Raw genomic sequence first — 15,383 nt, forward strand, 5'->3', positions numbered from 1 at the left:
CAATTGATAGATCAAAGTTTCTGAAAGCTATAGAAATCTACTGAGTTGGTTTAGTTCTGGTTGATTGACAGCACTACTTGCGATATCTAGTCGAATTCTTGCGTAACATTCTCTGCGTGGTGATACTGCTTGCGATCTTGATAGTCTGTATTCGATTCGTTTAGTTGTTCAGTAAGGACATCCTTGGATGGTCCTTCCTGAAAACACAGAAATGTCGGTGAAAACTTTACTATTTTATAGTTTTGTACTGTGTTATAGTGTTAGCTTACTTTCGTTAAAACACAAGGTCCTCTGTTGAAGACGCCAATCGCTTCAAGTGAGGAGAAGGCAGTGCGGAACATATGTGGGATCGAGAAAGTTGAGATTCCTGGAAATTTTTCTTTGCTTTTTTTTCTTTTTCCAATAGTTCTTCAGTTTTTTGAGTATGCTGAATGTTTTGTGCAGTTTTGAAGGCAATTAAAGGCATCACATCACGAATCTGAGGTGGTACGGATTTCAGGTGGAGTATTCTTATATGGCATAGTAGATTATGGAGAGGAGGGTGATTCCGTCCGTTCCTCCCTAATTGCCGTAAAAAACGGCGCGAAAGCTGCGACGCGTGCACTAGGCTGGCGCTCCAACCGAACTCCTTGTAGAAAATGGCGCGCCGGAACGCTCGAAGCCGTATCTTCCTTGTCTTTGTTTTTTACGGAAATTAGGAAGAAATGGACGGAATCACTCTTCTCTCCATAATCTACGATCCTGTATACGGATTCTCCACCTGAAATCCGTACCACCTCAAATTCGTGGGGTGATGCCTTTAAATTTACTCTCTTTGCAATTTTTTTAAAAGAAGATTACCTGTCGTACACGCGGGGCAGACACGCCCAATGTAGTAGTAAAGGATGATGAGAGCAGCAAAATGTGCTACGGCAAACCAAAAGTGGATAAGAAAGAGGATAAGCAGGTTGACCATGAACTAAAGTACTTTCCTTTTAATTATTTATTCCATTTTTGGCGAGAAGAATGTACTTACCCCGACAAACGAGATGTATCGGTTGCTGAACATTGAATACCATGTGGCTGGTTGTCCAACTATTGCTCCGGCTTCAACAGTAGCAGCACATTGCTGCTGTTGTCGTTCTGGGAACAGTTCATCAAGATCACCAATTTTGTGCATAGAGCCATATTTGGTGCCGTCCTCTCTAAAATTGAGAGATGGGACCGGGTATTGTAGAGAATTGATGGCAGTCTTTTCTATATGGCCAGTTCACAAAAATTAGTACGTCTGTTCATAATTTTTTAAACGATAAAATCTGAATAATACCACAAATGAACTGACGCGGCGTGACTTATTGTGGCTAAGTCGTAGCTCATCGCAAGTGAGACGTATGCGTAGTTAACAAACGCGTAGGTGATGAGGAATGGCATAGTGGAAAGTATGGCGAGCTGATTGAGATCACCAAGCAGGACAAATACCGAAGCCACCGCCATTAACACTATTCCGGCTAGGACAGGATTTTTGTTAGGACCAGACTGAAAATACGTATCAATGCATGAAAAAGTTTGACTCAGCCTGTAAAAATGTAATCAGTCAAAGAGAAAAATGTATTACACACTCCTTGGGCCAATGGGTTAAGAATCGGAATAATTCCTTCGGCAGCGATTCCCTGAAGAACTCTTGGTGTGCCAAGGAGTGAGCCGATAGTTGACGATAAAGAGCAGATGTACAGACCAATCATGAACAAGAAACCAGTCAATGCAACCTGAAGATACGATTTAGAACTGATTGCTTTGGAACGCGGCCAAGAACGAAAAATTGCACCTTTTCAGAAATGAGATTATCGCAGATCAGGCTTAGACGGTCACCAGTAGCTCCGAGGATCATGATGAAGAGGAAACAGACGCTTGAGCTAGAATACTCCAAAATATTCTTTCTTTTATTTTCTCTGCTTCGTTTTATCCCTCTAATTCTTCGTTTTAATACACAATACTAAGGGAAACAGCGGTTAACGAAATGTCGGATTTTTTTTTTGGAGCAAACAACGATTTATGAAAAGTTCGGGGTTTTTTTTTTTTGGGACACGTACACGTTTCTGGGAGTTTACTTGCACGTATTGGGCACATGGTGCTGGCAATTTGTGTTCTGCTGTATCGCGAAGTCTTTGGTGTACTTCTTTCGGTTGTTCTTTGTTTCCTATGCAAATTTTAATCGCACGCCAAAGGCAGTAATGGCGAATGCAATCAGCAAGTGAATCGGCGCTGTAACCGCCTGGTGCATCATAAAAAATTTTCGAATACCTGTGTATTTAATCTTATAAGTGAAAAAAGAGGTTAAATTACCTATTCGGAAATACATACATTTTGTTCCACAATTCACTATCTTTCCATTTGATACAAACGCGGATATTTATCAATGTACCACTGAGAAAGGTAGCACAGTCGGTAAGAGGTTCACCTGTGACTGTAGTATCGATGGTTCGAATCCGCCTTAGTGCTCACCAAGCCTTTCATCCCTCCGCAAAGTCAATAAATTAACACCAGACTGGTTGGAAGACCTGATTACATTGGCTCGTCCCCGCAAGTCATTCTATAGGCCAGACAGGGACGTTCATAAAACCTCGAACGATTCCAAATTGGAGTGAAATGCGTGGGTGTTACCGCATAAGGATTGAACGGTGTCGTGCACATTATCCTTCATCCTTCATCCTTCATTTGAGAGGAAAATCGTAATCGTCCAATGACAAGTCCCAAAATATCTTCATTTCGGAAGTTTTTCCATTGACCTGTGTAAGTGAATATAACACGGTCGTAAAACTATGGTTTATATTGGAAAGAGGCGTTCACGTATGCGACCAGTGCGAATTCCAAACACACATAGAAATATGCCACAATGTCGAGAATTCCGCGGCGGTTCCTAACACGCGGTGGCGAGATGCTGATTGGATTTTGGCCGTTCTCTATGGACATTTAGAGAGATTGGACTTTGTTTCATAAAGGATAAAGGATAAATTGTCTTAACCAATCCGCTTGGGATCCGCCACCACGTTCGCTTCAGAATCGTTTGAGGTTTACGAACGTGTAACTCGCCTATGCAGTGACTTGTGGTGGCTAGCCGATGAGCCAAGTCCGTGTTTTTATCCTCCCAGACAAGTCTGGCACCAATTTATCGACCCCGGAGGGATGAAGGGCTTGGTCGGCACTAGGGCGGATTTGAACCTCCGATCGAGTGTGCAAGAGGCGGAACCGCTAACCACTACACTACACTCGCCTTTATTTCATCCTGACTTTGTTTCATAGAAACAATAATTTATAATTGTGAGGAATCACTTGCTGCTGGTAAAGGAAGAGAATAAGAAGATGAAAAGTCTGGCGTTAATCAATTCCGAACTTCCTCAAACGTATAAAGTGTTGCTTTTACAGCTGACTGTTAGATGCTTGTTGAATGCACTAAATTTACGACAACAACAATTTCACCATTTTTTTATTTTGTGTTTTGTGTTTTAGTGTTATTTTGTTTGACACAAAATAACACTAAAACACAAAACAAACACGGATGGCAAAAAAAGGGGAAAAACATGTCGAAAATGCTGCTAAAAGAACCCTGAAAAGCCAACGATTTTTGTTTTTTGCTCAGCTCTGCTATAGAGGTTTTTTGAGCTAAGTATTTAGGATCTATGAATACGTTCATTTATTCGTCTCACTTAAATCTACATACACACCAGGTTAGCGCAGCACTCAGGAGTCTTTTTGAACAAAATGAACTACGTTCTTCCTTTTAAGAATTTTTTCCCCCTTTATTTTTCACTGTGTAGAACCCGGAAGTTAGTGAATAAGGAATAAAAAGGAAAGTGTATACGGCGCTGATCAATCTCTATGGGAATACGCCTAGGTGTTCGACTTCAATTCGGAATTGCTTGGTGTTTATCAATGCGTGTGCACCTTTAAAGGCATCACCCCATGAATCTGAGGTGGTGCAGATTTCAGGTGGAGTATTGTAATACTGAGACTATGGAAAGGGGGGCGATTCCGTCCATTTCTTCCTAATTGCCGTAAAAAAAGGCCCGGAAGATGCTACGCCGCACAAGGCTGGCGCGCTCCAGTCCAACTTCCTGTAGAAAATAGTGCGCAAAAACGCCCGAAGCCGTATCTTCTGGGCGTATACGAATATTTCACCTGAAATCCGTACCACCTCAGATTCGTGGAGTGACGCCTTTAAGGTGACCTGCGCTAACGACCCGATGTATCATAGCTGTGTTTTAATCCTCCCAGACAAATCTGCTATCAATTTATCGACCCCGAAGGGATGAAAGGCTTGGTTGGCACTAGGGCGATTTCGAACCATCGATCGATCATGCTACTGTCACAGTGGAACCTCTTACTGAGTCCGTTTGCGTTTAATATCGTTTTTAACACTATGAACACACGCTTATTGCATTGGGACTGTACTGACTGTGATTGCTGGAAAATTCTTCAAAAATTTCCATGTTTACACACGTTTCTTACACATGTAACCAATTTTACGGGAAAAACATATCTTTTCATGGATATAACATGTTTTTACGAGTACATGCTCTAATAATATTCATCAGCCATAATTCATGATACGAGCTATGTGGGGGATGGCTTACCTCACTCCGACCGCCGACAGTTCTCCTAGTGGGATGCTCTTATGTGGATCCTTTAGATCTCCACTCATGTTAACACCTGAACTTTGGGATTTAGAGTGATCCAGAAAAATGTCAACAAATCAAATACGATTTGAAATAAATAAATAATCTACAAACCTGCTAGAACACCGAGGAAATTCGCGAAAAACACTCCAAAAACGGTGAAGAATGATTGATTCGGAATAAGACGATCGAAACCAATAGGTGTACAGTTTACTGCCGAATAGAATGGATCCGCATTTTCTCGTAGTCGAGCGTATGAGAAACGTGAAATACCATGACCTATAATTGAATAAGAATAGTATAGACTGTCTAAATATTGACTCTTTCTTCAAAAACAAAAAATAAAATAAAAATAAAATAAAAACACAATATTATACAACAGAAATGCTAGGAACAGTCCGCACAGAAGCAGCTTCCCACAGCTAAAATCTTCTGATAATTCACCGACTTTATTCTCCCTCAATTAAGATTTCAAAACGAAACGAAAATTAGGTACAAATGATTAAAAACCCTGCTGCTCTCTATGTAATCGCTCACCGGTGAAGGAAAATTGGAGTTTCTTGGAGGAAAATTCTTCATAATATACATTTTTGCTCACATTTCACTTTATATTATTCCAAGATTTATCAGCAGTATAGGGTTAATTAGTATTCAAAACAATCAGTAATAAATTATGATAATGTCACCATAACTGCGCTAAATGTCTCTTATTTTCTATTTAAAAATATGTAGAAATTATCTAGGTTAGACGAAAAATAAGTGGAAGACAAAAAGTCACTTGGATCCGATGTGAAGAGCGCTCCAAGAAGAAAATCAAGCACAGCTAGCGCCAAGAATCCGAGCAAAAGCAGTTGCAATCGAACCACCCATGACACTCCGGCTGTGTTAATTACTGGAATACGGCTGACTGTAATTCCGCTACGAATTGCACTTACTATATGGAAAACATATAACATAAAATTGAAAAATTAATCATTTAATTAAAATCTTAAAATTGTACTTTTAACAAGACAAAGAACAGAATGAATAGTAATAAAAACCGTTGAATAAACGATCAGAAATTCATTTCGAGTTTTGTTTGTTTTTCTGTTTGCTTATTTCTTCTTCTGTCCACAAATTACCAATTCCTGTAAAAAAAAGTCCCATGAATAGCTGCACCTACCAGTTAGCAGCAAGAGCGTAGCAATGGCGATCACTTTAGTGAATACACGACTCTCGGAATCGAATAGATGAGCAACGGATTCGGCAAAACCGACAGCTACTAAGCCGGTAGCGACTGCCTGGAAACCAGATGAAATCAAGCGATAGGATCCATAATAAATGAGGAAGGAATCCCTCATGAATTAATGAATATAATGACAAGAAGGCCAGCCAAGACTGCTCTAATCGAACTACACTTAAAGCGCAAAAATCGTTCCTAGAGCACAAAAATTGCTCTTTACCGTTACATAAATGACTTGCCCAGATTTCCAATAATTCGGTACCCTTCCCCTGTGCAACATATCAATCCTCTGATATGAAGCAAGGGATAAATTCCAATAAACGTCCATCGCACACAAATACTTGCAAATACTAAGAGTTAAAAGGATAAAGTTTCTGGCGTTAGTCAATCCGTTTGGGATGCGCCACCACGTTCACTTCAATTCAGAATCGTTTGGAGTTTACGAACGTGTATCTGGCCTATACAATGACTTGCGCTGGCTAGCCAATGTGTCAAGTCAGTGTTTTTATCCTCCCAGACAAGTCCGGTACCAATTTATCGACACCGGAGGGATGAAAGGCTTGGTGAGCGCTAGTGCGGATTCGAACCTCCGATCGATCGTGCAGAAAGCGGAATCTCTAACCGCTACGCACGCCTACTCAGAGTTAAAATAATTTTTTTTTGTACCTGGACGTTTTTGAAGATACTTGCTTCTGAGTTGATACTCTATCATTGGGATCATTCTCACGTTTATGTTCGCCTTTTTACCTTTTTACTTAGAAAAAGGAGAGGTAGAATTGGATTTATTAACGTATTACCTTTTCTGAACCTTCCAAACCAGCGTACTTGAAGTGAATGGCTAAGTCATATCATGTAGTACTTTTAACGAAGAAAACAACAGGAAATGGCCCGAGTGATTCCTTTTTCGCAATCCGCATTTGACAGATAAAAGTGATCTTTCTGCTTCAAAGGCATCACCCTACGAATCTGAGGTGATACGGATTTTCGGGGGAGTATTAGTATACGTATATGGGATCGTAGATTATTGAGAGAAGGGTGATTCCATTTCTCTTCATTTCTTCATTTCTTCCTAATTGCCGTAAAAAAACGGCCCGAAAGATACGGCTTCGAGCGTTCCGGCGCACTATTTTCTACAACGAGTTCGATTGGAGCACGCCAGCCTTGTGCACGCGCCGCATCTTCCGGGCCGTTTTTTTTCAGCAATTAGGAAGGAATGGACGGAATCACTCTTCTCTCCATAATCTACAATGCCGTATAAGAATACTCCACCTGAAATCCGTAAAACCTCAGATTCGTTGGGTGATGCCTCTAATTAGTTTTATTGTGTGTGCAGTCGTGAGATGCCCGCTAACTATTATTTCGCCGGATATAGTTTCTTTTGAAAACGGTCAAATCATCGAACTCTAGGCTCCATTAGGAGTATTTCAGAAATTTCATCGTTACTTGATGATAACGAATATTCACAAACAATGTAGCTATTGATATTTTATATTGAGAAAACGTTGAATTTACGTTACTTGATGATAACGAATATTCACAAACAATGTAGCTATTGATATTTGTATGGATTGAAGGAAAAAAGACCGCAATAGCATGAAATACAGTAGGGATTATTCGCAACACTGCGATCAAATGCTTAGAGAACCGCCCACAGACTCTGCGGCACGTTTATGCGGTCTTAAATTTATGTGCGTCTTTCTTTTTCATATTATGCAGCAGCCATGCGGCGCCACTTATGAAGGAAGCGATAAACAAATAACAGTTTTATGCAAAATACCTGCCCAAGGGCATAAATAAGCCCGACAGCTCCGCCCAATCGACCTCCAAGCACATGTGAAACGAGAAAATAGATGCCGCCGCTCTGAAATATCCATTATTATTTCTCTAGTGGTAAATGCCGGTCATATTTCGTATTTCCTACGAGAAATGGAATAGATCGACGAAAAAAGAAGATGCAAAGAGACAATTTCTGAAAATGACGGCTATAAATAACAGAAACCTGAGAATAGCGAAAGAGGAGCAGAAAATTATCAGTACGTTTGCAAGTTTCGCTGAAAAATGGTGAAGTTTCGTGAAATTCGACGAGAACAGGTTTTATGAGTGGGCGTGGCTTCGCTACAACATCCGAATGTTGTACTATTATAGTTTTCTTACACTATGTCTTTTGCGCGATTTAAAATGAATTCCTCTCCGTCGCTTCCATATTTAAAATTGTAAAAATATGTTATGAAACTAATTAAATGTTATGTTTTTAGAAATTATAAAAATATAAATCTATAAAGAGTGTTAGATGCTTTCAAAAAAAAAAAGCATTTTACCTGGATTTGGCAACGTTCGACGATTCCAATAGCCGAAAATACGGTAATCATTGCTAGAGCAGTGCAAATAGCCAGTAATAAGATTGCATTTGCAACTCCAGCTGTTCCCTGAATAGTTAGCAATCAATAAAAGTCATGGAATTATTGATTGGTTACATATCTGAAGAGGAAGTTTTAGTCTACTACTTAGTTCAAAGATAGATATGGGACCGTTATACCGTGAAGCAATCTAACTATCGTTTTTGTGCCCTCCGGATTAAACCAAGGTGAACTACTGAGGAGGGTAGCTTTCCTAACCGATGCACGCGCGCAGAGGGTCCCGTGTCAAGGCCCCACCCTCCGTAGTTTTTCGTAATCTTTCCATGGCTGGAAAAATTCGAAAAATCAGGCAATTCCAAACTAATTTCGAAGTATTATGCTTCTATTTTTAAGAGATCGTTGCATTTGTATTTCCGCAAATTTTTTGAAGAAAAAAACAGAAGAAAGAATAGAAATAGTAAATAAAATAAACAAAGTGCAAATTATGTATTATATCAGACAGTAACACAATACAGTAAATATAATACAAAGTTAAATTTAAAAAAAGAAGAAAAATTAATAGAAATAGAAAATAAGGAAGGCTGCTTTCTTTTTGCTATTTATTTTTTAAAATTTATTTTATTTATTGTTTAAATTTACGCTAATATTTGCTCGATAGAGACGTCGTCTTCTCCTGTGGATATTTCAAATTTCCCACCGTTTTCCTCCAATCAATGCATTTATTCGTTCATTTTCTCTCGCACTTTTGGCCAATTTTTGGAATTTAGGACGCTGTTTTTGCTTTTCTTTCCCGATCCCACCACTTATGAGTAGTAGGATACCACAAATCGTATGAAAGTTTGCCACCAACAACAATGTTTGCATTCGGACCCATTGAGGGTGTTGTCAAATCGCAGTAAGATACGCTCGAACGACTTTTGTTGTTGTGAGAGGGAGTTTTTTTTTCCGGTTGGGTCCAGAATTGACACAAAGGCTGTAAACAAAGTCAAGGAAAAATTTGGCTTAGTAATTCCATGAAAACTCTGCAGAAAAATTTAAAGGTCTTATTGTTTATCACCTTAACCGCTTTCAATCTATAAATAAACAGTGATCTACGCAATTAACTTCAAGCGCTTTAAAAACACGTACCGCGTGTCAAATGCACGCCGCCCGCCTACGGATGCAAATCAGGAAGAGCAGGCAAAAATAAATGCAAAGAGAAAAAAAACGCAAGTGCCATTGTAATTTCTGCATTCTTGTCATAAAATTTAAATTTCTAAAAGCTTATGACTAAACAAAAGTCCCATGCAGAAATTCTCCTTTCTTTTTATTTTTTATGTGGATCATTAATTTGCAATTTATGCGGTAAATGATCATGGAAGAATAAGCTTATTTAAAAAAAAAACAGGTTGATTCTCATGTCGAATCTAATCTATGACGAATTTACGGCTGCCGTTAGGATAAAATATGAATCAGAAATTAAGGGCAGAAATAAAACTTCCCATTTTATCCGGGTTGCTACTGGAGGTAAAAATTCATACCAGGGTGGAGTGAAAAGAACCAAACCAATGGGAAAGAGAGTGAGAAAGGTCTAAGAATATTTCAATTCAAAAAAACTAATAAACTAATAAATGATTTAGGACTGAAAAATGATGATGTATCATTGAAAATTAAAAAAAATTTAAAAAAAATATCGTGAATCAATATACATACATTTCAATGGGGATAGGAAATACAAAACAATTATACAGAAGCTCTGAAATGCTTAATGATTCCTATAATATTCTCAGTGGTTTTTTTTCTTTCAATTTGTTTCAATTAATAATTCCCTTAATTCAGAATGATTTTGTAGGAAATGTTGTAATACTCTCAGATAAAGTGTATTTCCTTTTCTTTTTCTTCATTTTTTTTTCTGGTGCATTAAATAGTTTACGTGAATAGATAATGAAAATTTCAATTAAAGTCCTTGACGTTGGAAATGAGGGTTTGTTGATTAGCAAATGTTATTAATTATATTCGATTAACACGTGGTAATTATTATTACTAGTTATTTAATCCTACCATCAATTAACTATCCCCTAATTCTGCTGCCATAGAAGAAGATGCAAATAATGCTGAGGAAACTTCACTTATTCCTGAAGCGTTTTCTTAATAGTGGGATTTAATACACATATTGTAGCATAAAGCTGGATTATACGAGCTGTCCTGGAAATCCAGCTTACATACATGCATGACGGCATGTTTCGCTATGGTTTTTGTCCTAATTGAAATGAGTATGTGGGTGAAATTTAAATCAAATTATATATGTAGTGAAACTGACCGATGGAGCGATAAAATAAGCGATAAAAATACCGATGAAACTATTTTATTTCTGGTTTAAAAATTCTTATTTCTTTCTTACATATACCTTCCAATTTGTCACTCATATGTACAACTATGCCAGGCTTTCTTCACATCACTTGAATTTTAGGGGAATTTCTCCCGGGAACTGCCAAAATTTGATTGAAACTTATGCAGCAGATGCAATAAATGAAAAAAAAAAACGAAAGAAATTCCCCTCTGCACTGGTGAGAAAATTAGGTGGAAACAGAAATTCTGTGTGTCAACGAAGCGAATTTCTGCTGTGGAGTGGATGCAAGATTGTTTGAGTGTTGGATATATGGATATTTATTGAATTTGCAACAAATCCTTTCCTGTTTTCGATAATATTTTGAGAAAAAATATTCTAGTTTTCTATTTTATATTTATTTCCATCGTAATTTTACATTCTATTTTCAACTTAAATAAGAAGTCGTCGAATTTCCGCACGAGGATTTTAAGGTTCAAATTATGCTTCTTAGGGTCTAAACTCCATACTGAAATTTTTCTTAAGCACACTTTTTTGGCATTGAAGTCGGTTAGCACAGGAATGTTGTCCATTCTTGGTCTAACTAAGCCAATCTTCTATTGCTTCTTTCCATTTATTTTATTTCTCCCCTATTTTTTATTTTTACTTTTTCTATTTTTAGACGGTCCACTCTTGATTTAATTATTCTATTCTTCTACTACTTCTTTCCAATTTTATTTTATTTCTCTTCTATTCTCCTAACTTTGGATTTTTAAAGTGGATAGACGGAAAAATTAGTGATGAAACCTGCTCTCGTCTGTGAAGCTGGATAAATGTCGCCCTTGGCACTAAATTCAAGCAATCATTGCATTTCATCGATGGCTCATTTTCCACGAATTGGCCTAATGTGAGCCGCCGGCTCCATGCTTGCTCCACACGACATTGAGCGACTGGCTGCCCACTCATGGAATGAATGGATAGATGGATGGATGGATGGATGGATGGATGGATGGATGGCCGACCACCCCGCGTGGCCCCTGACTAATTGAAACACTAGGAGGAGATATGTACGGATATGGACACTCGATCCTCGTGTAGCGTTCGAAATGTCCGAGAGAAAAAGGCAAAATTCGAGCGGGCTAGTCGGAACCGATTTTTTCAACGCACAAAACCTCTAATGACGAACTCACCACAATCCAACCCATTCGTAGAAATACGATAATTCCAAAAATATTCACCATCACCGTAGTGAATACACCGTCCCATGTTCCAAATAGTACCGGTTGATTGAGGAGGAAATTTCTGGAAGAAAAATGCACAAGTTAACGAAAAACGGATAAAGGTATTTTCCAGCAAGGATTTTATGGATGCTATGACATCTTTTTTAAACTGCGATGCTGGATGTATAAGAAAAGGAAGAAATATAGATTATTTCTTTTTTTTTTCTAGGAAAAAACTCGTTTTGTGATTTCGTCATTGTAGATCATTTAGTCCCCTATATATGTATATTTTGAATAAATGAGATTTCAATAACAGAAGTCATTTGCAAAATGAGACGGAAATTAAATTTCCTCTTTTTGATCGAATTTAGGCGAGTTATGAAGAGAAAGATGAAAAAACGCGTATCTGCTCTTTTGGTCTTCTGTCGCAAGATTAGTTATGTCGAGCAATTATTTTTCCGTGGAATAATTGAATTATTGATTAATTAGTGATTAATTCTATTGGTGTAATTACAGCATTTCCTACCACTAATAATTACCTCTAACTTACCCCACGTCTCGTTCATAAATCATAAGAAAAGCGTCTACAACACGTCTATGGCAGGATATCCTATTAGAGCCCCCGGCCTGGACCGCCAACGAAAAAAAAAAGGCTGATGCTCACTTATGGACGCATTAATTTCGAACAACAAACTTCCACATCACAAATTTTCGCGATGCATCCATCCTTTAAATTCTAAAGGGATTCTAATTGGTTGGAAAATTTAAAAAATTGAAAGCATGCAATTTCAGTAAGAAATGCCTAGTTTTGTGCTAAAATCGCATCTAAATATTTTTGATGAGGAAAAGATGTTTGGAAAAAAAAACAAAGAAAATTTACACATCTTGAAGATATGGTGGAGAGAAGCAATAGAAACAATAACTACATAGATTTTATAACCATAGCATGGATTCAATTCGTACAGGTTTTTTCCCTCCGGGGTTATCGTTTTCGCTTGATTTCCTTGCAGAAATTTGTTGCTAGAGTTTTCTTTCTACATATTTTTAGATATGTTATTGATGATGGCGTTGCACACAGAAATGTCCGTTCTTTGTGCTTCTCAAAACTAGAGAATTTCTTGAGAATGAATGTTTTCTAATGTTTATAACGAGAAATGACATTTTTCCTTTGGAAAGGCTTTAAAGGTATTGAAAAGTATAAACATGGTGTTTAAGAGAAAGTTTACAGTTCTTCTCTGAATATTCACAAGATATTTATAACAAAATAAATACAATAATGAGCTAACAAACTAAAAAATAAGCACTTGAGTATGTTTTTACTTTAAAAATAATGTAAAGAACGCAAATTATCGTATCTAACCTTTGCCACCATGGAATATTCTCCTCTCTGGTCTCATGCGCATACAGCGAATCCGGCTCCGGTTCCCCAGTCGAGGCCATGCCTAAGGCTATGTCATCCTCTCCCGGAACACACTTTAAGCGCGAACGAGAAAAACACGAGAAATTATCAGTAGTGCAACTTGCATTGAATTAATCCAGAATTATTAACATTTCAGAGAAAAAACCGTCGAGAATGTTGGAAAAAAGGAGAGGAAGAAACGATATTCCTTGCACGATATGTACTGTGAGCATGTTTCAGGAATACCTAATTACCGGAGGAGAACTAGTCATTTTTCGTTTAATTTAAAATGACATTTATGTTTTGCACGTATTTACTTCGAAATTTTCTAGAGAAAAATAATATCACCTAGGTTTTGAGCATTTCGACTACTGCACGTAGTGAATTTCTTGTAATGTAACTTCTTCATGTATTGAATGAGCAACTTAGATTTTAAAAAAATCGATAACCACCTATTGATTTTTTTACACCTTAATAAAATGTTTTTTGCGGTAGATAATAAATTGTAAAGAATTTTTTTTTTATTGAGGGAAAAAGGATAAGGTAAAGAAGTAAAGAAGTGTTATAATATTAATCGAAACCCAGAAAATAGGCGTACCATGCGAAATTCTTTTGAGGAAAAAGAATGACTGATGGAATGAAGAGAAAAAAAGGGAAAAAGAGGAAAAATTGTCATGTAAGAAGAAAAAAGCAGAGTAGATCGTTCCTTTTTTCGGAACTCTTCGACTCTTCTTTGGTTCTTTGAAATATCACAAAAATTCATACACAGAAAGAATTAGAATGGAAAAATAGGAAAAAAAGGAGGTCTCTAGAGAAATTACGAGTATTTGAAAATACTTCCCTGTTCATTAAATGAAAATTACTCTTTTAGTCTAATTTCAAGCAAAATGACAAATGGACGCTGATGAAAATTAGCGATTAATTTTTAATATAGTTCTAGTAACATTTTTTTCATCAACGGGAATGACATCTACTAACATTTTTCGTGAATTCTCAATTGGAATTGAATCTCCATGCCGCCCTAATTACTTTGGAATATCACATTGTTGTTTTGTTTCCTCTCAAATTCCGTTCACTCAATTTAAACTTTAAAAACTTGTAGAAATGAAGAAGTAGAAATTAGACTAACGGATGTAACTAGGCCGTATAAATCCATAGAACAAAACGAATTCGAAGAGAAATGATGACCGGATGTGAGCTATTATTTGAGAAATGAATGTCATAGCATGTAGAGAGTATCTGAAAGGATCTACATTTGCTGTAGTGTACTGGCTTCGTAAATAGAGTCCATAATTAAGGGCTCGGGGAGGTCTCGTCGTCTCAGCGCCAGCTGCGGAATCAATAGACGGGGACGACGACTGGAACAACCACAGATGGGATCGTTGAAGGCGTAATGTTGGGCGGAAAATGAACTCACATAAAAGAAACGAGTAGAATTGCAATGCGTATGTTTGGCTATGGCTGAGTCCAGCTCTTCTGGAACCTTTCCGGAGTGAAAATTCTTTGAAAAAATTCCATGGATCACTCTCGGATACTGTCGTCGGGATCACTAACTTCCGTTATTTGAAGCATATTCTTGGGATATGGAAACAGAAAGCGTTGACTTGGACATGCACTTCTCTAAAACGCTCCTCTTCTTAACAATAAAATTACCCTGACTCCTGAGGTGTAGGATCGCGTCCTAAGTGGAATATTTGATATATATGATTTGATATATTGATATCTTACGGCACTTCTCTAAACGGAAGTAGAGGTAAAGGAAGAAGAACAAAGAAGAACTAAACGAAAAGAATACGAAGAAAACTTCAAAAAATTATGTATGACATTACGACACCGTTCTTACTTCCTATCAGAAATAGAATTTTTGCTTTTCATTCACAAAAAAATCTATTCACAGTTCATACAATTTTTCTTGTTTTTCTCCGCGTTTATTTCCTCAGAAAAAAAAAACAAAGTTGGATAGATTAGGTTCATTGCATAAGAACCTCTGATTTTGTATAAAACTAGGAAATTCGAAAAGAAATAGAAATAGAAGGAATAGAAAAAAATTTAGAAAATTTAAAACTAAAAAAAAATAAAAAATTCTCGAAAGCGACTTCAGGACACTGTCCTCTCTTCGTATCAGGAATGGAATTTTTTTGCTTTTCATTCACAGAATCCTAACAATATACGAATGAATAGGGCACTGAGATGTTCATGAATGTTCATGAACCGACCACTTTACGAAT

The 15,383-nt window shown here is 37.4% G+C and overlaps 1 protein-coding gene across 1 annotated transcript; it reads right to left on the reverse strand.

The window, feature by feature from the left end:
- Positions 1–86: 86 nt before the first annotated feature.
- Positions 87–13,196, reverse strand: RB195_017132 (uncharacterized protein; the record flags this gene model as incomplete). Its single annotated transcript, XM_064183988.1, has 15 exons — positions 87–197; positions 270–367; positions 841–958; positions 1,016–1,184; positions 1,322–1,515; positions 1,599–1,745; positions 1,805–1,892; positions 4,611–4,686; positions 4,767–4,931; positions 5,431–5,544; positions 5,815–5,932; positions 7,652–7,735; positions 8,193–8,300; positions 11,727–11,838; positions 13,117–13,196. 15 exons carry the CDS (start codon positions 13,194–13,196, stop codon positions 87–89), a joined length of 1,782 nt encoding a protein of 593 aa, XP_064039869.1.
- Between the last annotated feature and the right edge of the window lie 2,187 nt (positions 13,197–15,383).

This window comes from Necator americanus, chromosome II (genome assembly GCF_031761385.1).
Source record: "Necator americanus strain Aroian chromosome II, whole genome shotgun sequence".
Taxonomy (NCBI): domain Eukaryota; kingdom Metazoa; phylum Nematoda; class Chromadorea; order Rhabditida; family Ancylostomatidae; genus Necator; species Necator americanus.